At 37.7% G+C, this 26,856-nt stretch overlaps 1 protein-coding gene across 2 annotated transcripts in view; it reads left to right on the top strand.

Moving 5' to 3' along the window:
* LAMA2 (laminin subunit alpha 2) overlaps nucleotides 1–26,856 on the top strand; it is a 606,210-nt gene that overhangs the window by 359,588 nt on the left and 219,766 nt on the right. For both annotated transcript variants that reach the window (XM_053222255.1, XM_053222254.1), the window contains exons 19-24: nucleotides 1,750–1,836; nucleotides 9,861–10,072; nucleotides 16,949–17,055; nucleotides 17,814–18,077; nucleotides 23,055–23,235; nucleotides 26,080–26,216. In XM_053222255.1, coding sequence (XP_053078230.1) covers nucleotides 1,750–1,836; nucleotides 9,861–10,072; nucleotides 16,949–17,055; nucleotides 17,814–18,077; nucleotides 23,055–23,235; nucleotides 26,080–26,216 — 988 coding nt within the window. The remainder of the gene's footprint in view (nucleotides 1–1,749; nucleotides 1,837–9,860; nucleotides 10,073–16,948; nucleotides 17,056–17,813; nucleotides 18,078–23,054; nucleotides 23,236–26,079; nucleotides 26,217–26,856) is intronic.

Here is a 26,856-nt window from a genome sequence, read left to right as displayed (position 1 = left end):
ACTTTGTCCCTAGATGATGGGACAGTTATGGAGTGCCAATTTTAAAATAAGACATACATGTGTTCTAGGGATTTGTCAAAATCCAGTCCTCCCTTTTCTGTCTGAAAACAATAGCAAATCACGAGGTGAGGAAGGAAAAAAAAATCTTTCTTTCCATTTTTACATGTGCCTGTTTTCTTTAATGCAGTCACTCGCCTGCCAAGAAAATCACTCATGGTGAGGTCCTTTTAGGTCACGGGTGACAAGTGCCAGGCTGCTCTCTAAAAGATGGCCCTCCTCTTACAGAACACAGGCTGGCTATGACTTGGTTCCACTCTTTTTGGCAGTCACCACAACTCCCTCATGTGGAGTCTTTTATCTGGGTAATATTTATAAACTCAAGGTACCCCAAACCAGGCGTTGCCCGCCCCCCCTTGCCTCAACACATTCATTTTCACTCCCCACTGAGTTGAAATATTTTAAATGCTAGAACTACTCGGTTCTAATAGCTTCCTACTATAAAAAAAAATTAAGTCTTTGCAGGACTGCTATGAGTTCAGCCAGAAGAATATTATTCAGAAGTACTACCTGTGATCTGACCTGCACAAAAGTTAAGAAAGTGTTCCAAAGTCATTCAAGTGTCAGGAACAGAACAAGATCGAGACTTGCACTGTTTAATTTGTTGTTCACTCCTTAATTCATTTAGCCATCAAGCAAGCCTCTACTGAATCGTCCTGTCATATATAATAGAAAAATAAATCTATTTAGGGAAAACATAATGGGAGAAAGATTAATTGGGGGCATTTTGTTTTTAAATGGCAGAGCAGCAGAAATCACAGAATTCAGAATGCTTCATGGGTCTTCAGAGAGTGATTGTGTCCATCTTGGGGTAAGGGTTCCTGCGTGAGAGATGTCTCTCACCAGGCAGAGAAGTATGCCGTAGTTGTACCTGCTGTTGAAGGCTAAAGCTGGCATGTAACTCTGTAATTACTGTGCTGGTTCCTAATTTGGTGTTCCATTCTGTTACTTCAGATCCAAACTGGAAATATGTACAAAAAGAGAGATAAACCTTGGAACATGCCAGAAGATGTAGAATGGCAAGGCTTTTTTGTTTTTGTTTTTTGGTTTTTTTTTTTTTTTTTTTTTGGATTGCTTGGTTTTATTGTAAATTTCAGCAGAATATGCATGCTTTATCTCTTCTGAAAACTTTTTGGAGGATTTCATCTGTGTAAACAGCAGACCTATGGGTCCACATGGGCAGCAGCTCACACACATGCATGCACTCATGCACACACACACACACACACACCCATGGAACCAATGCTGAAAGTAGAAAACCACCATTATTTCCAAGATCCCATACTGAGTTTTCCAAAATCTCTAACAGATTTTTCTGGGCTGCTTCAAATTCAGAAGGATTTGGCTAGAAAGCATACGATGCCGTGTCTTGCCGGGCCTGGGGTAACCCTAAAAGGCAACTGTGTGGTGTCACTTGTTACTGATGATCACAGACCCACAACAGTCAAAAGTCAGTTAATAACATGCCACAAGGCTACTGCTCTCCACTGGGCTACATCCACGTCTGCAGAAATAGTAATGTCATTTCATCCTCGACTGGCCAGACCCTCATCTCCATCTGTGAGACGAGAATGACCAGCTTATACCCTTTTGTCACAGCAGTTCTGGAGAAAGAGAAATGAAAATATGCTGCTAATGACATTGTGTATGTGCTTCTTCCTTGTCTCTTGTTTCCCAACAACATCCACATAGCTTTAGCCCGACGTGCCATTTAGACCGAAGTCTCGGATTGACCTGTGACGCATGCCCTGTCGGGTACACAGGACCACGCTGTGAGAGGTAAGCCTGTACCACACTGTCTTTCAACATGATTTCTACCTTGGGAGCTATAAAACCAGAGGCATTATCATCCTTTGTACTAGTTCAGAAAAGCCGCCACACTTGGTGAGGTGAAATCAAGTTTCTCCCTGCATGTGTCAAACCAATGCATTTTGTTTTTATAGTTTATTTATTCTCTAGAAATTGCTCTATAAATCTCCATTCACTCAGAGAATGTTTGATTAATGTTTTAATCTTAAAGGGTAAGCATTAACCTACAGTCTTCCTAGAAAGTATTGCTCAAGTGGAAAGTCATGCACTTTAAGATTTATCTTACTGTCTATGGTGGCACTATTTATTTTTCGTAATTAGATTTTTGTTCTTAAAATGTGGCTTAAATGTGTGGTTCATAGTTCAGCAAGTGGCCTATAATTTACCTTAAATATATTTGAAAATAGAAATAAAATGTGATTTATTATTGTGATTTATATCCTCCTCTAAGTACTTCTAAGCCAGTATTTTAATTCCTGGTGATTTTATTGGGTTGCTTTGCAGTGGAACCTATAGATAGCATTTTATGTAATTTGTGTGATTATTTTTCTCCTGAAACACTTGTGAAGGAAAGATTCTTCTGTATTTCAGTCTCGTTATAAAAATGGTAGAAAATTCTCCCTTGACATCATTGACAAGTACACCAACATCTCTCTGGTTTTAGCACTGAAAATAGTCCCCTTTGCTGCCATCACTGGGGTGTGGGGACAGCAGAGGAAGTGACCTGCTTTCACCAAGGCGAACACCACAGAGGGCTATTTCCGCCTATCCTTTTCTGTCCTTTCGTCCCCCTATTTCAACCAGGCTGCATAAAGTTAATGAAGCAGGAGCCAATCACCCAGAGAGGATTTAGTCAACAGCTAGCAGTCTGAGGACAAAGTGCCCGTGAGAGTTCCCAGCAGCAACAAGTACTATTTGTGAGCATGGCAACATCTGTAAATTAGTAATGGAAGAATAGAACTGAAATAAGGATGATTTATTTGCAACTGAGAAACTGGAGACCTTTGTGTTAAGAAAAAAAAAAAAAAAGGAGGGCGCATGTATATTACTTACTATAGTAGCAGAACGTATCATGGCCAAGACAGATTTACATCAAATGCCTAACCCCCCCTTGGGTCACTAGAGGCAACCTTTTTTTTTTAGCAACTGGAAAATGACAGCTACTCTTTCATAAAATGCCATTAAATCCCACTTATCTAGGTGACCATAGTCTCTGATGTATTTGTATTACTTCGCTTCATGCTCTGTGTTTTCCATACATAGCAGACGATAATTTTTGAATCACCTACAATTTGAAATTCTACATTTTATTTAACAAACGTCAGTTCAGCAACTGCCATGTGCCAGACACGGGACTAGACAGGATCTAAACAGATGCATTATACCACCCTCACCTTCAAGCAGCTCACATATTTCATGTGGATAAGAATGGTTGACTGTATTCTGGAGACAGTTCTAATCTGAATCATAAAAACTACCAAGGAAGGAAATACCTCACAGTAAGCATGATTTTCTGGTTAAAAAGAAAATGGAAATGGGCATACATAGCTTATCAAATGGCATATCTTATCTCCAAGTTTTTCAGCCAAAATAATGTTAAATTGTTATTATACGGAAGATGGAATATTATATTTTTCTAGCCAGAATTTGGGTTAGGGTTTTTCAGGAATATTTAGGGTTTCTCATTTCTCTGTATTTATATGAGCTTAAAAGTCCATTATTAGGTGGATCCAAAATATTAGGAGAAACATTTTTGGGGATGCTCAGGCTGAAGTAGAAGGAGGGGAGAATAAGGGTCAGAGTAAAAAGGAGATACTGGTTGCATTGAAAATCTTGTAATCAAACCCATTCTGTAACTGATTGGTGTAATCAGTTTGTGCACATCATCTACATAAAATCAGCATTGGAGAACTGGAGCAGTGTTTCCCAAACCGTAGATGTTTTTGGAATAGAGTTCTGTGATCACACAAGTAAAAGTGCCTATTAGCATGTTGAAAGTTCTGACATGTCCTGGATGGAAGAAATCTGTTTAATGGGTTTAAATCAACCTTTTCTTTTCCTTTCTTGAAGTGTATCTGACGAACATCTTTACATTAGTTTCACGTATACAACATAGTGATTCAATAAGTCTATATATTATGCTCTAACTCAGCATTTTCTAATGTTGTGTGCCCATAAATTCCTGATTTTTTAAATCTATAGTAAGAATGTATCTCAGGTGGACAGGAATTATAATTTTATATTCTTTATCTCAATTTAATTTCTATTTTGAGACCAAATCTCCATATGTGGGAGCTGTGAGAGCTTGGAAACATAATCTCAGTCACATAAACTTTACATTTTCTCACTGTTATATACCAATTATCTCTCAGTTGTAAAAATTTGTGTTTTTTCTCTTCTCCCCATCTCCCAGGCTTGAACCAGAGTTCTAACAAGTTTACTTAGTACCAAGAAGCTTGAATGCTTGAGTGAATGAGTGTGGGTGTGGCTTGTGTGTGGGTGTCGCTGTTTGGCTATGAGTTTGTGTGTGTGTGTGTGTGTGTGTGTGTGTGTGTGTGTGCGTGCGTGCATGTGTTTGGTTATGAGTTATGTGTGTCTCTGTGTGTGTATCTCTGTGTGTGTTGGCTATGAGTGTGTGTGTGTGTGTGTGTGTGTGTTTGGGGCAAAGGACAGATGGTGAGCCAATCAGTCCTGAGTAGTTCACCAAAGCATATTTCTTCTGACTTCTTCCTTTTTCCTGTCCTCCTGACCACCTTTCCCTTCAGACCTAATCACTGGGCACCGCTGTACTACTTGTGGCGGTACAGGACTCACTCTGCTGCTTTCACTCCACCCTAGGACCCACCAACTCTATTCTCATCCTTTCTCCTCCATCTGCCTTTCCCACTTCATGCCATTTTCTGTTGGGGGATGAACTACAGCAGGAAGGGCCACATTCATAGAAATGGTGATTTTTAGAGCCCAAAGTCCAGAAGATTCCTGTGTTTCTGCTTTGGTCCTTGTCAGACCCCTTCACTCAGTCATGTAGCACAATGGTCTTGCTGCTAGAATTGAGGGAATGAAAACAATCATGAACAAGAGGACGGCAAAACAAGATATGACAAAATATTGACTAGTCTCTTTTTTTGAGTTGACACACAATGTTACATTAGTTTCAGGTGTACAACACAGTGATTCAACAACTCTATACATTATGCTATGCTCACCGCCAGTGTGCCTACCATCTGTCACCATACAACACTATGGCGGTACCATTGGCTATATTCCCTACGCTGTACATTTCGTCCTCATGACTTATTCCGTAACCACAAGTCTGTATCTCTCACTCCCCTTCACTATTTTATCTGTCTCCCCACCCACCTCCCCGGTGGAAACCATCAGTGTGTCCTCCGTATTTATAGGTCTGATTCTGCCTTTGCAAGTTTTTATTCACTTAAAATATCGACTGATATTCTATAACATGTAGAACACTGGTTACACTTTTCAGAAACTTGCTTGGAGTCACAGCATCTGTACTTTCAAGTATTAGTTCTTTCCTCTAGAGAATGTTTTAAACAAGAGAAAAACAAAAGTGAGGTTAAGGGAATGAGGTATTCACCATGGCACCTTGCTAAGATTCTGGATATCTATCATCTGGTCATGGGGAGGAAAAAAATAGAAAAAATAAGAGAAAGTATCTATAAGGGCAAAAAAGGATGAATGTTGGAGCATCAAGAGGAATTTAAAAGAACATGGAGAAAAAGTGAGCTAAATGCTGATGACACCTTCTCTCCTGGGCACCAAGCTACTTTCAGAATAAGTTTGTAGCCTCAGCAACATATCCTACTTAATGGAAAGACACTTAAAAAGACTGTGGCAAGTTGGCCCAGTGGGATACATAGAACCACATGAAAGTTAATGAGCTATGTGGACCCTTTTAACCCTGTCCCCTCCCTAGCTGCCCAGATTTTAACAACTCCTCCGCAAGTGAGGGGAGAGAGGTCAATGTCAAGACTAATTTCACAATGGCCACTGAGAATACAAAGGATATTACAACCTAATATCTTAAAATTTGGAAAATACACCTACAGTTTTATCCACATGATTCATGTTCTAGGTCAGAAAAGTTTATTTTTGCTTTTAAAATTTCAATTCCCAGATCTTATTTAGATATTCTCTGCTTCATAAATTCCTGACTCTGAATTGAGTCTAACTGCCCTATTACCACTATGCTGATGAGAATTTCCACTCATGCCTGAATCTCCTTGAACCCTTGAGGTTCAGATGGAGCGTGTGGAGGTACAGAAATTTAAAAAAGCAAGACAGTCATAGTTAACATGGTAACACCATTAGGAAAATGATGACTCCAAGGAAGGTTCCAAAGTCTGCTCCTATGTGGTTGTGCAGTTTGTATACTGCACAAAAGTCCTCAGCCAAGGGGGAGATTGGGAGCTAGAGTCCAGGGTGCTCAGTATGTCTACTCTCTCTTCACTTTCCTGCACATGACAGAAAGAACCCTTTTTTTCTAATTTTCAGTGAGGAACCACGTATGTTGGCGAACTCATTGAGTCCTTAGCTGATTCAATCGCCTGGGAGGTATTAAGAATCCAGTGTTCCTGCACAAGCCCTGCCGTTTATACCCCAGCCACTCTCCCTCTGTGCCTTTGCCCACACTGCTCCCTCTGACCACAAGACTGCAGTCCTTCCACTCCTCCACCTGAGACTAACCCTGCTCAACTTTTAAAATTCAACTCTAGGGGCCCCTGGGTGGCTCCGTCGATTAAGCGGCTCTTTTTTTCTTTTTCTTTTTTCCTGAAAGAGAAAGAGCGTGAGTAGGGGAGGGGCAGAGAGAGGGAGGCACAGAATCTGAAGCAGGTTCCAGGCTCTGAGCTGTCAGCACAGAGCCCGACGCGGGGCTCGAACTCACGGACCGCGAGATTGTGCCCAAGCCAAAGTCTGATGCTTAACCAACTGAGCCACCCAGGTGCCCCTTGAACGACTGACTCTGGATTTCAGCTCAGGTTCCTGAGAATGAGCCCTGTATTGTGCAGAGCCTGCTTGGGATTGTCTGTCTGTCTGTCTCTCTCTCTCTCTCTCTCCCCTTTCCTTGCTCTCTCTCTCTCTCTCTTAAAATAAATAAACATTAAAAAAAATAATTCAACTCTATCACCCCAAAAGTGTCCTTGATGAATCCTAATCTGAGTTGGTTGCCCTTTTCTGTGTTTTCACAAGAACATTGGCTTCTCTTTAGCAGCTCTCTGCCACATTTTTAAGCTCATCTTTCTTCTCTACAGACTGCAGTGTAAAGGCTGTGCCGTGTTTATGTTCATGATGAAGTGCTCAGTAGGTGTTTGAGGGGGGGCAGGAGGGGAAAAGAGCAAGAGCCTTTCTATTTTGCTCAGAGAAATTGAAGCACTGTTTTCAGTATATAGATAATGGGAACAGAGGCCGCATATTTTAGGGAAAAGTTACTGTAAAAATGATGGAGCAGAGCAAGAGAACTCTTGCCAGTGTTGCTCTGGCTTCTCATTGTCATTTCACTCTTGCTGTCCTCTCTCTCCCTCTCCCATCTCTTGCTCTAATACTGTTCCTAAGTCATCAGTGGAGAGAACCATTTTACATAATTGCCTGTGGTATCTAGAATCTCATTACGTTAGAGAGTCTTTTTGTGAAATATTGCAATTGGATATGAAAAAAGTTAGCAGATGTGGAAAGGAACAGTGACTTTGTATTGTCAGGATATCTAACTGTAGCAAGGAATCCAATAAACTGTGCTAAAAAAAATATCCTCATTTTGCCTTGCGTATGAAAATGAGACAATCTGAGATTTCAAATTACAGTTCGTTTGTGTAGAGTGAAAATCCTAGAGACTGGCAAGGTCTAAAGGGCTGTCATTCACACTAATTTTAATTAAGTGAATCCAACTTGATCAGACCATAAAACATTATTATTATTAACAAAAGTTATATAATTAGCAGTATAATATTCGCTGACCCTAGAATTACTTTTTAATCTCTACTGAAACATTTTTATGTCTCTAGAGCTACTACTATTCTATGTATGGAAACGCACACATGCATACACTGGTAATAGAACCTGGCATATGAATTATGTGTCATGTATATTCAATAAGCTTTCTTTAGTGTCCTACAACAAAAAAATAAAGGCTGCTTCTTCAGTTATTCTACTTAATTGCAATTATTTTCTCATGAACTAAAGGTTCTCTTCATTGTGGGAAAATTTTGGACTTATTAATTGGTATCTATGTTAAGAAAAATTCCTAGATCTTGTTATATAATGCCATCTCTCCTGAGGGCAGTAAGTCATTTTGAGGAAAGTGAGCTGAAAATAATGGGTTTTCGTTGGCTGTGATAATGATCATTGTATATTGTTATTCTAGTGGAGCAAAGCCCACTTTTAATGGTAAACAAAATGAGATGTGAGTATATGTCGATGTGATCATAAACTCTGAATATCAAGTAAGGCAAGGAGAATCGGGTTAAGATTCAAAAGTACCTTCTTATTAGCTCTATGGAAAACCACTTCTGAAGGGATTGTGGGGAAATTTTATGTACTAAAACGTAGTTCAGATTTTACAATAGATAATTAATAAGCAATTACATTTGTGGGTGACAGAATTCTTCCAAGCAATGTTAACACCATGACTTTCACAATTTATACAATATTTTGTGGATATAATTAAACCTAGCAATTTCATTTAAAAAATTATGATAAGAGGTTAATTCTCTATAAAGCAAGATTATTATGGCACCTACACATGTTCTAGAAAATGTAAATTGATTAATGACTTTGCCCCATAATTGCGATGTTATTAAAATATCCTCATATGATGTAATGGATTTAAATCATTTCTATTTTGAATGGTAGAGAGCATTTCTCTACACAGTGACTTCTATGTCCGTGAGTAGATGAGCATAAAAGTAGTGGGCTATTGAAATTATATTCCCCCACATTGTTTTTGTTCCCCTTCAATTTTGATCCTTGCTGTACAAGACAGATGACAGAGCTGGCCTGACTGTAAGCCTATAGATGCACTGTTTTGTTTCTCCTTTCACAAGTGTGGCTTAATATGAAGCATGAGCAAATGTAACTGAAAAAGAAGGCAGAGCAGAATAGAAATCGATGCCTCCTAAAAGCGTGTATCTGTGCATCTGTGACATTGAGTGGCATTTTGAAACAACATATGGATGAAGGGAATTTTGATAATATAATTTAAAAAATCTCCTCTGCTATGCCTCATAAATAAACAAACTTGTTTTTCCAATATATTGTAGAGTAGCATCTAGTCCTTAAGACAAGAGACCTGCAGGTTGCTAATATGAGTTGTGGGCACAATTAAGCATCACCTTACGGCACGTACATGGGATGCCCGCATACCTGCTTCTCGCTAAAGGTTCTTCCGTGAAAATCTGCCTCTGTATGCATATGCAAATATATACAAACCCATTAGTAATGCAATGATACCCACAGCCCCCACCTGAATAATAATGAGAATCTTTTGAGTCACAATTTTCTATTTAATAAATTCTGAATTCTCACTGCTGAATTTCCTTGTAAGCCTGTTTCCTCATAACAAGCTTTTGCTACAACAACAAAAAGTGTGAACCTTACATATTTGTACAGAAAACAACCAATTGGAGTAGATACATATGATGTGTTGCACTACAAAGGCTTTCCAACACGGACCTGGATTCCTCTAGAGTGCCAGCAGCAGATTTCTTATTATGCTTTGGTCTCGTCTTCAGTGCCAGTGACAAGATTTTTTTTTTCCTGGCTGAAATCTAATTACTAGTGGGGCTGGCAGGATTTCATCTTGTATCTACACTGCAGTTATAGAAAAACATTTTTTAATCACCTTGCATTTGAGAAAAGGAACACTTAAAAGGAAAACATATCATCCTGGGAGAGGGTAGTATGAAAAGTATATAAACATTGCTTCCGATGGGCTTTATGAGTTCCTCCCAAATACTCACTGATGAAATTTTACCCCTTAGGTGTGCAGAGGGCTATTTTGGACAACCTTCTGTACCTGGAGGATCATGTCAGCCATGCCAATGCAATGACAACCTTGACTTCTCCATCCCTGGCAGCTGTGACAGCTTGTCTGGCTCCTGTCTGATATGTAAGCCAGGTACAACAGGCCGGTACTGTGAGCTCTGTGCTGATGGATATTTTGGAGACGCAGTTGATGCAAAGAACTGTCAGCGTAAGTCCTGAACTATTGACGCCTCTGACAGAACTGATGCATTGCACCTCAAAGCAGCTGATGAGTTCTTGAGTGGGGATTGGAGGGTAGGAAATTATGTGCAATACATGTGTGATAGATGCACAGCCTATACACAGAGTCTGCATATTCTAAAATATTTCTTTGTACTAATAGAGTAAATCCTTTGAAAATAGCTGCATTGTCAGCGTGTTGTTTTTCAAAGGATGCACATATCTTTATTTACATGTGGAAGGAAGATTTTAAAATCAACTTGTGTCCATGGTAGGAGAGAAGAATTTAGAAAAACTAGGTAAGTCCCACTTATCCTTATTATTTGTTTCAATTGCAGTCATTTTCTTCAAATGAATTTTTGTCCATATTATTTCTTTAGTACCTGTCTGGAGGTGTTAACCTGTTATGCTTTCGTACGTGAACTCTACATTCTTGCATTTCATAATAGGTGCCCATATTTCCACACACGGGCATTTATAATTCTTGAATGATTGACCTTCACCGTGGGACTATTCACAGAATGATATTTCTGTGTTTCCTTTCACAAAATTAGCTCTTGTAGGGCTTTGTCTGTGTTCATTAGTGCACATCTCCTGTTTCTTCCACTTCCCTGGCCTCATTATTCAGTATTGCATAAAATCAAATAATGCTTTGTATTCGCAGTAGTGCAATATGCAAGGGAAATCTTGTGGTGCAGAGTCCAGTGGAATGTGAATCCGTGTCAGCACCCAAGTATTTTATGTGCCATCCTTGACTTCACCTGCCGCCATCATCTTTAGGTAGAGCCAGTTATGATGCCAACACTTCACTCTGTCAAGTTCATTACGTAAGAAGGGGCCCTTCCAGTCACTCAGGTGGGACCTACGACCTGCAAAATTATAGAGACCGCTAGAAATGTAGTCTTTTCACTGTCTCTGCTGTAAACACCAAAGACCTGGTGGGACACCCCACTTCAATAACCAACCTCATAGGGCTGGAAGATGCGTGCCAGATTTTTGTCATTTGCAAATCACAGTTGGTTAAACAAAAAACAAATCACTCTCTAGGACAATAAGCATCTGTTGATATCGCCTGTAAATTGGTATTTTTAAAAGTTTTTTTTTTAAGTTTATTTATTTGTTTTAGAGAGAAAACACAAGCAGGGGAGGGGCAGAGAGAGAGGGAGACACAGAATCCGAAGCAGGCTCCAGGCTCTAGGCTCTGAGCTGTCAGCACAGAGCCCAACACGGGGCTCCAACTCACGAACCATCATATCAAGACCTGAGCTAAAGTCAGACGCTCAACTGACTGAGCCATCCAGGTGCCCCAGTATTTTTTTTAAAGGCAAGATTTCCAACAGGCACAGAAGCACACTTTACCTATATAAAATCATAAGGGGCTTAAGAAGTTCTCCCATTCAAAGACATCATCTAAGATCAACACTTTCTGGCCATGTGACCCGGACGAGACAGTTGACCTCACTGGGATTCAGTTTCCGCATTTACATAAAGGGTCATGATTTTCTGTGAGGTTTCAAGGATCCAGCCCAGAGAGAGTGTCCAGTGCGCCGCTTGGGCCTGGGATGCTCACAGAGAGGAGTGCCTTTGGTAGCAGTGTTCATAGTAGTTGTATCTGTGGGTCACTCATTTTAGAGCTGTGTTCATTGTTTAGTGACCTCCTTTTTCTGTCTTCCATTAAGCCCCTCCATAAAGTTGAGGAGACATTGTTCCACTCATTTTATTGTGATAAACTGGGGATCTGTGGCATAAGATCACATAGGAGAATATGGTATAGAAACATTTTGAACCATTACGTTTTTATACCACTTGCTATGAAGCACATATAGAAAAGATTAGAGTTTTTAATGATCTTTAACATATAAAATTATAAGAAATATACTTATTTTGATAATTTTCTTACGTATATTAGTTTATCTGTGCATAGGTAGTAAACCTCAAGAAAAGAAAATTCATGATAAACCATTATTTTAGTTGCCTCTAGGTTTGCTCATGAAAAGTACACCACTACAAAGAAATGTATTTTGCTTTTGAAATTTATGTTATTGTTTGTGTCCTACATTTCATTTTAAAATGCCACTTAAGGGGCGCCTGGGTGGCGCAGTCGGTTAAGCGTCCGACTTCAGCCAGGTCACGATCTTGCGGTCCGTGAGTTCGAGCCCCGCATCAGGCTCTGGGCTGATGGCTCGGAGCCTGGAGCCTGTTTCCGATTCTGTGTCTCCCTCTCTCTCTGCCCCTCCCCCGTTCATGCTCTGTCTCTCTCTGTCCCAAAAATAAATAAAAAACGTTGAAAAAAAATTTTTTTAAAAAATAAAATGCCACTTAAAACTTTATATTGCCTTTGTGCGTTCTTTTTTCAAGTTTTTATTTTAATTCCAGTTAGTGAATATATAGTGTAATATTAGTTTTGGGAGTAGAATTCATTACCTACATAAAACGCCCGGTGCTCATCACAAGTGTCCTCCTTGACACCCGTCTCCCATTTAACCCATCCCTCTGTTCACCTCCCTCCATCAACCCTCAGTTTGATCTCTATAGTTAAGAGTCTATTTTTATGGTTTTTCCCTCTCCTTTCCCTGCTATGTTCATCTGTTTTGTTTCTTAACTTCCACTTATGAGTGAAATCATATATGTGTCTTCCTCTTACTGACTTGCTTTGCTTAGCATAATACATGTCATTGCAAACAACAAGATTTCGTTCTTTTTATGTCTGAGTAATATTCCACTGTATATACATACGACATCTTCTTTATCCATTCATCAGTTGATAGACATTTTGTCTCTTTCCATACTTTGGCTATTGTTGATGATGCCGCTATGGACATTGGGGTGCATGTGTCCCTTTGAATCATTATTTTTGTATATTCTGGATAAATACCTAGTAGTGCAATTGCTAGATAATAGGGAAGTTCTATTTTTAACTTTTTTTTGAGAGAGAGAGAGGTGAAGGGGAGGGGCAGAGGAAGAGGGGGAGAGAGAATCCTAAGCAGACCCCACGCTCAGCACAGAGCCCAATATGGGGCTCCATCTCACCACCATAATACCATGACCTGAGCCAAAATCAAGAGTTGGATGCTCAACTGACTGAACCACCAGGCACCCCTATTTTTAACTTTTTGAGATACCTTCATATCGTTTTCCAAAGTGGCTACATCAGTTTGCATTCCCACCAACATTGGTTTAAGAGAGTTCCTTCTTCACACCTTCACCAACTTTTTTCCTATGTTGTTAATTTTAGCCATTCTGATAGGTGTGAGGTGGTATCTTATCATGGTTTTGACTTGTATTTCCCTGAGGATGAGTGATGTTGAACATCTTTTCGTGTGTCTGTTACCCATCTGTATGTCTTCTTTGGAAAACTGTCTATTCATTCTCCCCATCTCTTCACTGGCTTATTTGTTTTTTGGGTGTTGAGTTTGTAAGTTCTTTATAGATTTTAGATAGTAACCTTTTCTCAGATATGTCATTTGCAAATATCTTCTCCGATTTCAAATATTTCCTTTTAGTTTTGTTGAATGTTTCCTTCACGCTGCAGAAGGTTTTTTTTCTTGATGAAATCCTAATAGTTTGAGTTTTCTTTAGTTTCCCTTGCTTCTAGAGATGTGTCTAAGAAGGAGTTGCTATGGCTGATGCCAAAGAGGTTGCTACCTATATTCTTCTCTAGGATTTTGATGGTTTTAGGTCTCACATTTATATCTTTCATCCATTTTAAATTTATTTCTGTGTGTGGTGTAAGAAAATGGTCCAATTCCATTCTTCTGCATGTTGCTGTCCAGTTTTCCCAACACCCTTTGTTGAAGAGACTTTGTTCCTTGGATATTCTTTTCTGCTTTGTCAAAGATTAGTTAACCATATAGTTGTGGGTCCATTTGTGAATTTTCTATTCTGTTCCATTGACCTATGTGTCTGTTTTGTGCCAGTTCCATACTGTCTTGATGACTACAACTTTGTAATATAGCTTGAAGTCTGGAATCATGATGCCTCCAGATTTGCTCTTCTTTTTCAAGATTGCTTTGGTTATTCATAGTCTTTTGTGGTTCCATACAAATTTTAGAATTGTTTGCTCTAGCTCTCTGCAAAATGCTATTGGTATTTTGATAGGGATTGCATTAAATGTGTAGATTGCTTTGGGTAGTAGAGACATCTTAACAATATTTTCTCTTCCATCCATGAGCATGGAACATTTTTCCATTTCTTTGTGTCTTCTTCAGTTTCTTTCATAAGTGTCCTGTAGTTTTCTGAATACAGATCTTTTGCCTCTTTGGTTAGGTTTATTCCTAGGTATCCTATGGTTTTTGGTGCAATTGTAAATAGGATCGATTCCTTGATTTCTCTTCCTGAGGCTTCATTATTGGTGTACAGAAGATTTTTGTATGTTGATTTTGTATCCTGTCACTGCTTTTGTTATTTTTAAGATTACGTTAAGTTATGGTAAATTTAATCCTATATTCCTCATCCTGAGAAAAAAGGACTTATAAATTCTAAATTATTTGGGATTTTAAAAATTGAAGTATAATATATATGAGACTCACATAAAGAAAGTGAAAGTATATTGTAATAGGGATGTGAGGACAGATGGTAGCTGCACTTGTGATGAACATAATATAATGTACAATTGAATCACTACATTGTTCACCTGAAACTAATGTAACATTATATGTCAACTATACTCAATTAAAAAAACATTAATAAAAATTAATTAATTTTAAAAAGAAATTGAAAGCATATACAACAATTCTAGTGGCAAGTGAAGTAGACATTTACAAAAAGTATTTCTCTTAGTCTTTTCTCACACCCCTGCTATGGAGTATGCTTAGGCTATTGTCTGAGTAATTGGAGACTGCAGCTAAGGTCAATTCTTCAATGGCCACCAAACATGTATCCACTTAGCAGACACAAAAGGTCAAATCCCTGGAAGAAAAATCAGCCAGTTTTTGGGAAAGCAGTAGACCTAAGTAGAACCTTGAGCCGGGGGAACAGGAAAATAGCATAGGCTGATGGAGGAGCTATTTACAATGTAGTTATAAGTTGTGCTCAAACAAAGTATCCAAAGACATGAGGTATTGGATAAAATTTACCAAAACCATCTATGAATGTTCTAAATTTTTCTGTCATCTCCTCCTCACATATTTATTCTGGTGTCAATGCAATTATATGTACCATTAAAGTACACCTGTAGGGTGCATCATTAATTACGTTCTATTTGTGAAAAGTCCCTTTAATTGTTAGACTGATTTATTATGTTTCAGGATAGCATCAAACAGCTTCATCACGTAGAAATGATAAAAGATTACTTAAACCAAATATATTGGAAACAGTATACAAATTGTAAAACAAAGTGATTTTTAAAAATTATAATGCTATATTCCTAATACGCTTGAAACAGCAGCTTCATTTTATATACTTTTTAATTGAAAATATTTGACATATGACATTGTGTAAATATAAGGTGCACAGCATCTTACTTTGGTATACTTATGTATTGCAATACGATGATCGTTGTAGAGATATTTATTCCCTTGCACAATATAGTACAATATTGTCTACATTTTTATACTGTGTAATAGAGCACTGTAGCTCATTTACCATTCACCATTTACTACTTGCAAGTGTGTACCCTAAACAAAAACAATTTTACCCCCCAACCCTCCATCCCCTAGTAACTACCATTTTGCTGTCTGTTTTATTATGAGTTTAATTTTTTTAGATTCTGCATCTAGATGATATCATGCAGTAGTTAGCTTTCTTTATATGACATCTTCCATTTAGCGTAATGTGGACAAGGTCCATCCGTATTGTTGCAAATGGTAGGATATTCTCCTTTCTCATGGCTGAATAATATTCCATTGTGTATATATACCATATCTTTTTTATCCATTCATCTTTGACAGACATTGAGATTTTTCCGTATCTTGGCTACTGAGAAAAATGCTGCAGTGAACATAAGAGTGTACATATCTCCTCAAAATACTGTTTTCATTTCCTTTAAGTATATACTCAGTAGTAGAATTGCTGGGTTATATGCTAGTTCTATTTGCAAATTGTTTGAGGGACCTCCACCTTGTTTTCCAAAGTGGTTGGATCAATTTACATTCCCACTAACAGTGTATAAGAGTAATTCTTCAAGACATTCTTCAGCATATGTTGTTTTTTGTCTTCTTGATAATAGCCATTCTAACAGGTATAAGGTAATATCTCATTGTGGTTTTGATTTGCATTTCTTTGAGGATTAGTGATGTTTAACATCTTTTCACATGCCTGTTGGCCGTTTTGATATCCTTGTTGGAAAAAATGTCTACTTAACTCTTCTGTCTTACATACTTTTCTAATCTTAAAGGTGTGTGTCTAGGTACAATATATAATATTCACTCTCAAAATCAAAATAACAATGACTACATTAATGTTTTAATAGCATCTGATGTGCCAGGCACTGTGATATAGCTTTACGTGAATCATCTCCACAGCTTGTAAAGCTGTAAGGATCAAAGGATATAATGCCTAATGGAACACCTAGCAAATCAGAAAACATTCTTTTTTTTTAAGTTCACTTATTTATTTTGAGAGAGACTGAGACAGCATGAATTGGGGAAGGACGGAGAGAGAGATGGATACAGAGAAACCCAAGCAGGATCTGTATCAGTGGCGCAGAGCCTGACGTGGATCTTGAACTCATGAAACCACAAGATCATGACCTGAGCCAAAACCAAGAGTCGGACACTTAACCAACTGAGCCACCCAGCCACCATGAAAACATTGTGTTCTAAAACTTAGTTGCCAATGTTACCATCTGCGGGATATTATTATTTAACAAGCCTATTAAGACTGTTGGAAATGTTTTCCCAACCAAAGATGTCTTTTCTCTTTGCAGCTTGTCGCTGTAATGTCAACAGCTCCTTGTCCGAGAGTTGCCACGCTAGGACAGGACAGTGTGAATGCAAACCTAATGTGCAAGGACTGCGGTGTGATGAGTGTAAGGTAAGGAGTAGGAGCTGGCCATGAGTTACTTCCTCCTTGAAAATGTTCATTAGCTTTCAATGACATACATATGAGTATATTGAAAGAGGAGTTCAGGATTATACAATCCTACATGTACAATCACTGTGATCATTGGAGAGTTTTTCCAAGATAGAACAAAATTTGCTGTGCACTAGCATTTGGCCTTCAACCTATATTTCCTTGGCAGCAAATTTGTGTAATATTTACTGTAATTCAGATGTTTCTGAAACAAAGAAGCTATAAATTTAATCTCAATCTGCAGTGAGTAAAATACCCTTTGCTTTTATATTGTTGGCAGAATGAAATGTGTCACACCCTTTGTTTTTAGCAAACACTTTGTTCTAGTTCTATCGTTGACAAGTTAGTTACAGGGAGCATTCTACTTCAGAAAAGTTTTCAGTAGAGAAGCTAATCAACATAGTTTTATATACACCATTTTTGTAAAATGAAACAAAATTCACAACATGTTGCTCTCCGTTCCTGAACGTTTTGCCCTGCCTTCAGTATGGCAAACCCCTTGAGATTCCTCCACGAGAGTGATGGATTTGCACTACCTACTTCTTATAAAAATGTATTTGGGGTTATAAAGACTTAAACCGAACGAGCATTTCTCAGATGGCAAACTGGCCTTTCTGTACTAAGTTTGGAAATACCTTCTGCCTCTATCTCTTGAATAATACCAAATGCTCTTTTGTTTCTTTGTTTTCTTTGTTTTCTTTTTCTGTTGGCTTTTAAAGCCCGATATGTGGTGGGATCCAGAGAAGCACTTCTGTGTGTTATGTGACTGCAGTCTCGTTGGCTCTGTGACACCACAGTGTGATATTACAGGAAGATGTGCATGTAAATCTGGCTTCGTAGGGAGATACTGCAACCTCAGCAGGCAGGTGCACCGACAGGAGGAGCAGTCACAGAGAGCGCACCGGGTGCTGGGGCCTCCTCAGAGGTGGGGTTTCAGCAGCTCCAGCGGGTGCCCTCGGGGAGCCTATCGGCCCCCAGCTCCGGTAATCCCAGAGGCGCTGCATGGCTCATGCCTCCGCATGCTGTGTTCCGTGTGCTGCCGCTGACCTTTCCCGATGGCATTTTTACCAAATAACGGTTGCTCGGTGTGCACAATTGCAAATGTAAACACTAGACCATTCCTGCTTAAAGCTTTGCCTTTTGAAAGTAGCTGTCCGTGTATTTTTTTTAAAAATTTTTAAAAATATTTTTTTAACATTTATTCACTTTCTGAGAGCCAGAGACAGAGTACAAGCAGGGGAGGGGCAGAGAGAGAGGGAGACACCGAATCCGAGATGCGCTCCAGGTTCTGAGCTGTCAGCATGGAACCCGACGCAGGGTTCGAACTCACGAACCCCTGAGATCATGACCTGAGCTGAAGTTGGGCGCTTAACCAACTGAGCCCCCCCAGGTGTCCCCTGTCTGTGTATTTGTAAAAGTATGTTCAAGTTCATAGGTTCATAAAAGTTTCAGTTTCCCTTGGATATGTAGAAGATTATTTGTAGAAAGCTGTGATCTTACAGGTGGAAGGAATTTCAGACCTCCGAACAGACTCACTTCTGTGAATGAACAAATCTAGCAAAGAAAGTGGCTTTCCCAAGATAATCCAGCCCATTGATCTGACGTGTTGTTCACATTTCATCATAATGGATGGCTTTGTTACTTTGCCACATCATAAGCTTGCCCGTATATACCACAAGTCACACACTCTCACACTGCATGTATACCACATACACTAAGTAAGGAAGCATGTTTTCTACTACAGAAGTTTAGTCCCCCATCTTAGTAGACAAAAGAAAAATACTGGCAGTAAGAGCAAAAGGGAGGAAGGGAAGAGAGAGGAGGAGGAAAGAGAGAAGATTAGGTACAGGGCCATGTTGCAGAGTGACAGGAAATAAGACTTACCAGTGTGGAATCACAGCCTGGTGGGGAGGAGCAGGGAAGGGATAGAAGAAAGTGAGAGTAAAGTAAAAAGTAACAGAGTAGAAAAGAAAAAAAGAAAGAATGCATTATTCTAGGCTCTTTATTGGCATTTTTTTAAAAAAAAATTAATGTTTATTTTATTTTTGAGACAGAGAGAGACAGAGCATGGTTGGCGGAAGGGCAGAGAGAGGGAGACACAGAATCTGAAGCAGGCTCCAGGCTCTGAGCTGTCAGCACAGAGCCCGACGTGGGGCTCAAGCCCATCAACCACGAGATCATGACCTGAGCTGAAGTTGGACGCTCAAGCAAGTGAGCCACTCAGGTGTCCCTCTTTATTGGCATTTTAAGAAAATTAGCTCTGGGGTACCCGGGTGGCTCAGTGGAGTAAGCATCCAGCTGGCTCAAGTCATAATCATCTTGTGGTTCATGAGTTTGAGCCCCGTATCGGGCTCTATGCTGATGGCTCAGAGGCTGGAGCCTGCTTCAGATTCTGTGTCTCCCTCTCTCTCTGCACCTTCCCCACTTGCAGTCTGTCTCTGTCTCTTTCTCAAAAATAAATAAACATTAAAAAAATTTATAGTGAAAAAAAAAAAGTTCTGGTATTGGTCTGCCTCGGGTCAAATCCCAGCCTCACCACTTCCTAGCTATGACAGTTCCTTAAGTCTTTCTGTAATGTACCTTCTTCATCTGTCAGAGGACCCGCTTCATAGGGTATCTAACAGCCTGGATCCTCCAAGAAGCAAATATGAAGAGATTGACTGGGGGAAATGCCTATGAAAGTTGAAGGAGAAGAGAGCATAGTATACAGGGAGCCTCCTGCCGTAGTGCAGGCCTGACTGATGTGAAAGGGGAAAGGGAAGGAAAGATCGAGCAGAAAAGCCTCCTGTGCATTTTGCCAAAATGCCAAATGCTTGTCAGGCCAAGCAGAAGTGCCCGAGCACCAGTTTTCTGTTTGAGGAATCCTGGATTGGGCAGAAAGACTGTTGGACTTTATTGTAATCAGTCTTTGACCTGGAGAAGCATGACCTGGTGTGGGTTCCTCCGGTGGATCCACAAGAGTGGAAACCGGAGGATGTCAATCAGCCAACTCGCTGCAGATTCTCTCCCAGGGAGACCTTCCCCGGGCACCTCCGTGGCGGGCTCTGGATTGTCATGGGAACAGTACATAAGGCACGCATCTGGAGAGTTCTTAGTGAATGCTAGGTATCATTACTGTTGTTGCCATTGTTGTTATTAGATGAAGAAATCTTTAAAAATTGTTTTTCAAAAACAGATACATATATTTAAAGTAAAAGAAAGGGATAGAGACTGATCAAAATGTCTCCAAAATATAAATTTAGCAGAAATTCTGCTCTCATTCATGGCCTTTTCCTACATACCCTACAGCACTGTTGTACAAGGTAGTGTTTTGTCCTGAGACCATTTTTCCCCTGAGACAGTATGTGTGAGAGTAGAGAGCTCAGACTCTGGAGCCAGGCTGCCTGACTTGGAACCCTGACTCTACAGTTGGGTAGCTGGTGACCTTAGGCAAATTGCTTGACCTTTCTGTCCTTTGGTTTCCCACTCAGTATAAAGGTGATGGTAATAGCTATCTCCCAGGATTGTCTTGAAGATTCAGTGAATTCATATTTGTAAAGAGCTTTAAAACAGTGCTTAGCACACAGCAGCACAATACCTAAGTGCTGTTGTTATTATCATCCCAAGTGAAAATAATTTACAGATTATCAAGCTTTCCAGCAACACTGGATAAGGACTGTCTCCCATGTTTGTTTTACCTCATTAATCTTGATTACAGACTGGGAACATCTCCTTCTTGAATTTGCTTACCACAGAGATTTTCCCTAGCCTCTGAAATAAAATTTTGTACATCAAATTTAGTAAAATTTTGTTAGTGAAGTTTGTTACTTTTGTTTTGGTATTACTCAATTCTTTAAAACTACATTATTTAAATATTTGAAATGTATGACAGAGAGATTTTTTTTGTACATATTTTTTTACATAATGAACTTTGGAACTTTCTTACTAACTATGACTTGGAAGTTCATGTAATACTATATCGATATATCCATTAAAGATATACATATGCCAAGTGAAGAAAAATTTAGGAAATAAAGATGAATTTGAAGTACTGTCTCTGATTCATATTTCTAAGTCAAGAAAATTTAGGAAATAAATGCAAAATACTTTGCATAAGAAATTCAAATACATCTATGATTCAGACTTTTAAAAACTAATATAGTTGTTCTAGTCTTTTTTCTATGTATACATGTTTCTATTTGTGTCTGAGGGGCAGTATGTGTGTCATTATAGGTATATAATTGGGATCATAGTGTATATATGATTTTGTATTCTGCTTTTTGAAATTTTGCATAATGCTATCTCTTAAGTATATTCCTATCATTAAAACTGCTTCAAAACAGGATTTTAATGATTGCATATTATTTCATAGCATGAATGTATCCTAATTTGATTTATTCAACTTTTTTTTTCTAACATTAAACATTTAAGTACCTCTGCAGTTACTCTCATAAATAATACTGTAATGGGCATGCTCATACTTTAACCATTTTCCGAATTTCTGTTTATTTCTCTAGGTCAGGTATCTAGAATTTTATAGCTAATTTTTTATGAATAAAAATATCATATATGTTAATCTTCCCTTCCTCCTTCTTTGTTTTATTTATTGTATTTTTTATTTTATATTGATTGCAGTGTTGTTAACATACAGTGTTATGTTAGTTTCAGATGTACAATAAACACAACACACTTTCTTCTTTAATAATATGGTCAAATCTGAATTTGAACCGGAAATAAAAATAAAGTCAGCAGTAAATACAAAGATTAAATGATTATCGAACTCAGTCGACCCCTTTTATATTTAAACACCAACACTGTTCTTAGCTATAGTCATATTAAGAGACTAATTTTCAGTGTGATTTTGTTTTCTAGAACTATTTTTCATACTGTTAACAATGGTGAAAATACGTAACAAGCCTTATTCATTTCTCTTTGTGTGGCTTGTATTAAATAGCAAGATTTATTCCTACCAGAAAGTAATGGTTAAGTCTAATATTCTAAAATAGGAATTATTTTTACAAAGAAGTAATTACTGAGACTAATCTTTCAGATTAATATATCATAATAATGTGACATACTTCATATTTTAAAATACAACCTTGATGTGCTTTAAGTAGGATATGCGCTTTTCATTTTTCTAGTAGAGGTAATTTTTAATTTATCCACACTTTCTAAAATAGGCCCTCTAGGTCATATAACATGTATTTCAAACCAAAGATAGTAATGAAAACCGATCATAGAAAGTTATTTGTTGTAAACAGATAAAAGATATGCCTAGGAATAACTCATCAGAGAATAAAAGTTTCCTTTCATCTATCTAATCTGGTGCTTTGATGTGTGTTCTCGCAAATCAATTTCAGTTGTTAAAATGAAACCCAAGAAACTATATGTTTGTAAACCAATTATTTTGTCAGCATAGGCATAAACCTGTAAGTTAAATTTATAATGTGAGCCCTAGAATAATGATCAGAAGTATTTATGGAGAGATGATAAAAATTAGATCAAATATTAAAGGAAAAACATCTATTTTAACTGTAGGCATCTGGTCAATAACATTGAAAACATGTTTAACAAGTAGAAGGAGTTCATAAGATTTCAAAGTAATCAATTCAGATTATTAGGAAGGAAGCAAGTAAATTTTTAAATTAAAATATTAGTAACACCCATAGCTTAGTTCTACATCACTGTTAAAATCTTGGGAGGCATAGGAAGAGGCTGGTGAATATAAAACAGACAAAAGGATCATGCCCTAGTTCTACCATTAATTCTGATAAAATTTTAAAGTAATTGAACTCTTCTTTTTGGATATCATAGAAAAGGTCCATTAGATGAAGTTACAACCTCATTGTCATAACATCAGTGATGAACCTTGATAACCCATTGATTTCTCTTTCCTGCCTCCTCTTTTGGCATTGTGCATCTTGTTTCATAATGAATTAATTGATTTAAATTTAATTTTTCTCTTTCCTTTTCTATGCCAGCCTGAAACCTTCGGCCTACAATCTGGAAGGGGGTGTGTTCCCTGCAATTGCAATTCCTTTGGGTCTAAGTCATTTGACTGTGAAGAGAGTGGTCAATGTTGGTGCCAACCTGGAGTAGCAGGAAAGAAATGTGACCGCTGTGCTCACGGCTATTTCAACTTCCAAGAAGGAGGCTGCACAGGTCTGTAAATAAGACTAAGCCCTACACATTCATTCTCTGGTTTTAGCATTTTTGCAGCGGTAGGAGTTCATTCTTGCAGGTTCCCAGAGATTTAAAGGAAGGGCACCTTGACAACAAATATATGATCCAAAATATTTAACTGAGTAAGTAAAGTATGCTTATTTTAAATAAACTAACAAATGGAATACATTGCAGGGTGAAACACTGCACTGTAAATAACTGCTTGCAAATACTCCATAAAAAATCCATCAGCAGATCTCAATTCTGCTGTGTCCCTTCCTGTCTGTGACCGCCAGTCAGCCCGTCAGTCACTCAAGGGCTCCTGTAGCTTGAAAGTCAAATGTTCAATTTTTCTTTTGCCAGTGTTCTCGAAGCTTAAACTTCACTCCCAAGTTAATACAGTTCAACTTTCTCTTTTCCTAGTGCAAAATTGGTACAAGGATCAGAGAAGTTAATATCTTTTTCTAGTACAAAAAATATCTTTTCATCTACTTTCATGTGCCTTGAAAACTATGATGTTCCTAGAAAGCAACAGATTAGCACTAGGTATTTGCTAGTTCTTGGGGAAATACATGAAGGTTTCTAGCCATGATTTCTCTCAAGCAATATTCTCATATTCTTCCCACAAATCATGAAGTAAGAAAATAGGAATTAGCATACTACAAATGAAAATGAAGATTGAACATTACCTTGATTTATATGCTACTAATTTGGAATTGACCCTTATCCCAACATTCATTAGGTTGAGTATCACCTTTGCTTATTAAATTCACTCATCTAACACTGATGATACTCCTTTACTCTTGGTACCATGATAAATATGTGATAAGGTTTTAAGACATTATTATTGACTATTGTTGCAAATGTATGTAAGTAGTGGCAGGAGTAATATTTCCAATTATTTTAAAAATGAGTATCTTATAGATATTCTCAATCAATTTCAATATATACTTTTTATTGCAAAGATAAGCCATTCTGTTATTCTGAATGTTATCATTGTACATCTTCTAAGAATTTGTATGTGATCCCTGAGTCATCATCTATATACACTAAAACATATAAAGCTGGGTTTTAAAATATTCTGTTCTTTAAATCCAATTCTTACTAACAGTTCACTTAATGTGAATTAATAAAATGGTGCTATACACTCAAGTATATTCACTACCAGAAATTATAAATAAGACAACATTATTTAAAATTATGCAATGATGATAACATTAGAAATGCAGACTTAGTAGCATTCAAATCCAGAGAAACAGACAAAAATCAGTCCCAAACAGGCAGGATAGCATTATGGTTGAGGGTATAACTTCACCAAATAGCTTGGATCAGTTTAGTGGCTCCACGGGCAACTAGCTATATGACCTGGTCTTGCTGTCTCTCTGCAAAATTTGTCTATTAACTTCAGAATGGTATCTGTCTCACTGGGTTTTTGTGAGAATTAGTTGAGTTAATGGCTCTAAAGTATTTAGAATACTGCCTGGCACATAGACACCAGGTAAGTGTTTATCATTGTTATTATCATTAGCAATGTTTGTTAGCATTCTGAATTGTGGTAAACATTCCGTTTGGGTAGGGGAAAACTAGCTAACTATTCAGGTCTTCTCCCTACTCAGTTTTATGATCCCATGGAAGAACTGCTTAGAGAATTTCTATCTGCAAGTAACAATTCGAACTGTCCCAAGACATTTTTTAGCACATAAATTTGAACATAATATGAACTGTTTCTCTTCTTAGTGAAGGTATGTATAAAACAAATCCTTTGACTTCAAATTATCAACGGCAATAATAACAAAAACAACAGGTAAAATTTATTTGGCATTGATGTCAAATATTCTGCTAAACATTCTTCACAGCTGGTATGCTGTAGGCAATGATAATTGCGATCCCTTAAAAACTGAACTTAATCAAATACTCTAAATATATTTCATTTAAAGATTTCATCATCATATTGCCAACTGAAAGATTTCTTGTAACATTGGTCTTCTGTTTGAATCTGAATACTTGGTGGTGTTTCTTCCTTGCTTACGCTTCAGCTGGAAACACTGCACTGAAATATACTCAGTGCTGAGTCAGTAGCTGAGTCAACTATAGCTAATCAGTAGTGGACATTCCTCATCTTAGATGACTTTGAAGCTCTTCTGAAGTCTCTTTTTTTTTCTTTTTCAAATCTTATTTTTGTATTCTTTGAGAAAGCGCAGTGGATAGAGATATTTTCATTCTTCATGTATCATATCATAGCTAAGAAAATGAAAAATCTATTGAAAAGAACAAAGCAGGTGGTAAATAAACCTCAAAAATACCTTCATACACACACGTATGTGCACACACACACAGGGTCACATAAGTCAGTTATTTTTAATTTTTGCAAAACTGAAATGTCCTGATGTGTGACTATTAAACTACATACATGATATACTGAATTTAAGAAGCCTGTTAATTACTGGTTTTTATTATAAATCATAGTCATCAACAGGAAGGAAATACTAATCTATACAGGATAGAAAATTTAGTTATGCACTTGAAATAACTATAGAAACAAAATTTTAAACCTTATAGTATCTAGATATGGTTAGCATAGAATCTGATATACCACTTGTTTCTTTAAACTTAGTTGAAAACTAAAAATATTTTACCTTTTGAAATCATTAAATGAAATACAACATAAATTTATTGATCATCTCTGTGAAAAACACTTTTCTGTGATATAAAAGATGAATGAGGTCAGTTTTCACTTTCAAGAATCTTTAACCATAATATGGAAAATAAAACAAGAGAAATAAACTCAGCACTTCCTATCAAATTTTTACTGTTTTACTATTTTTTTCCCTTTTACTTGTGAAGCTTGTGATTGTTCCCATCTGGGTAATAATTGTGACCCAAAGACCGGTCAGTGCATTTGCCCTCCCAATACCATTGGAGAAAAATGTTCTAAATGTGTACCTAACACCTGGGGCCACAGCATCACCACTGGTTGTAAGGTGAGTTAATTGCTTAATTTTCTCTGGTAATGAATGTTTCAAAACTTTTTTTTATTTTGTGAAAGCTTTATAGTTGGGAATTTCAAAAGCCAATATTACCTTATAAAACAATATAGAACTAACAGTATAGAGTGATTGCAGATACTGATCAGTGTCTTACATTTCATTTTACTTCTGGGAAATATGAAGTAAGTACACATTTATGTATCTTTATTCATTATACCTACAAAAAAAAAAGGAAAACGTAAAACCAGAAACAGCCAATAACTTCATACCTAGACACAATGAAATATTATCTGCAAAATACAAAAAATTAGGAACTAATTAAAGGAATTTGCCAAAAATCTATAGGAATTGCCCCTAAATTAGGACTAGGTTTCAGTTTTCAAGAAGCATTTGAAAGGATTCTGGGGAGTCATACTGACAACCTTTAGCTTGAAAAAAATCCTCATTTTTCCCACGAGTGTACCTTAGAACGTGGCATGATTAGATTTACATTTCAAGAAATCTATCCAGCATCAGAGTTAAAGGTAACAGATAGAGCTGTTGCAGAAATATTGATGAGAGAGAACAGAAGCTTGGACGCAGCCAATGAGCCTCCACGAAGATGCAGGGAGTAGGCTATGTTACAGAATTCTCA

The sequence above is a fragment of the Acinonyx jubatus genome, chromosome B2 (assembly GCF_027475565.1).
Source record: "Acinonyx jubatus isolate Ajub_Pintada_27869175 chromosome B2, VMU_Ajub_asm_v1.0, whole genome shotgun sequence".
In the NCBI taxonomy this organism is placed as follows: domain Eukaryota; kingdom Metazoa; phylum Chordata; class Mammalia; order Carnivora; family Felidae; genus Acinonyx; species Acinonyx jubatus.
Note: the sequence above shows the minus strand (reverse complement) of the source record. Positions and strands in the feature narration are given on the sequence as shown.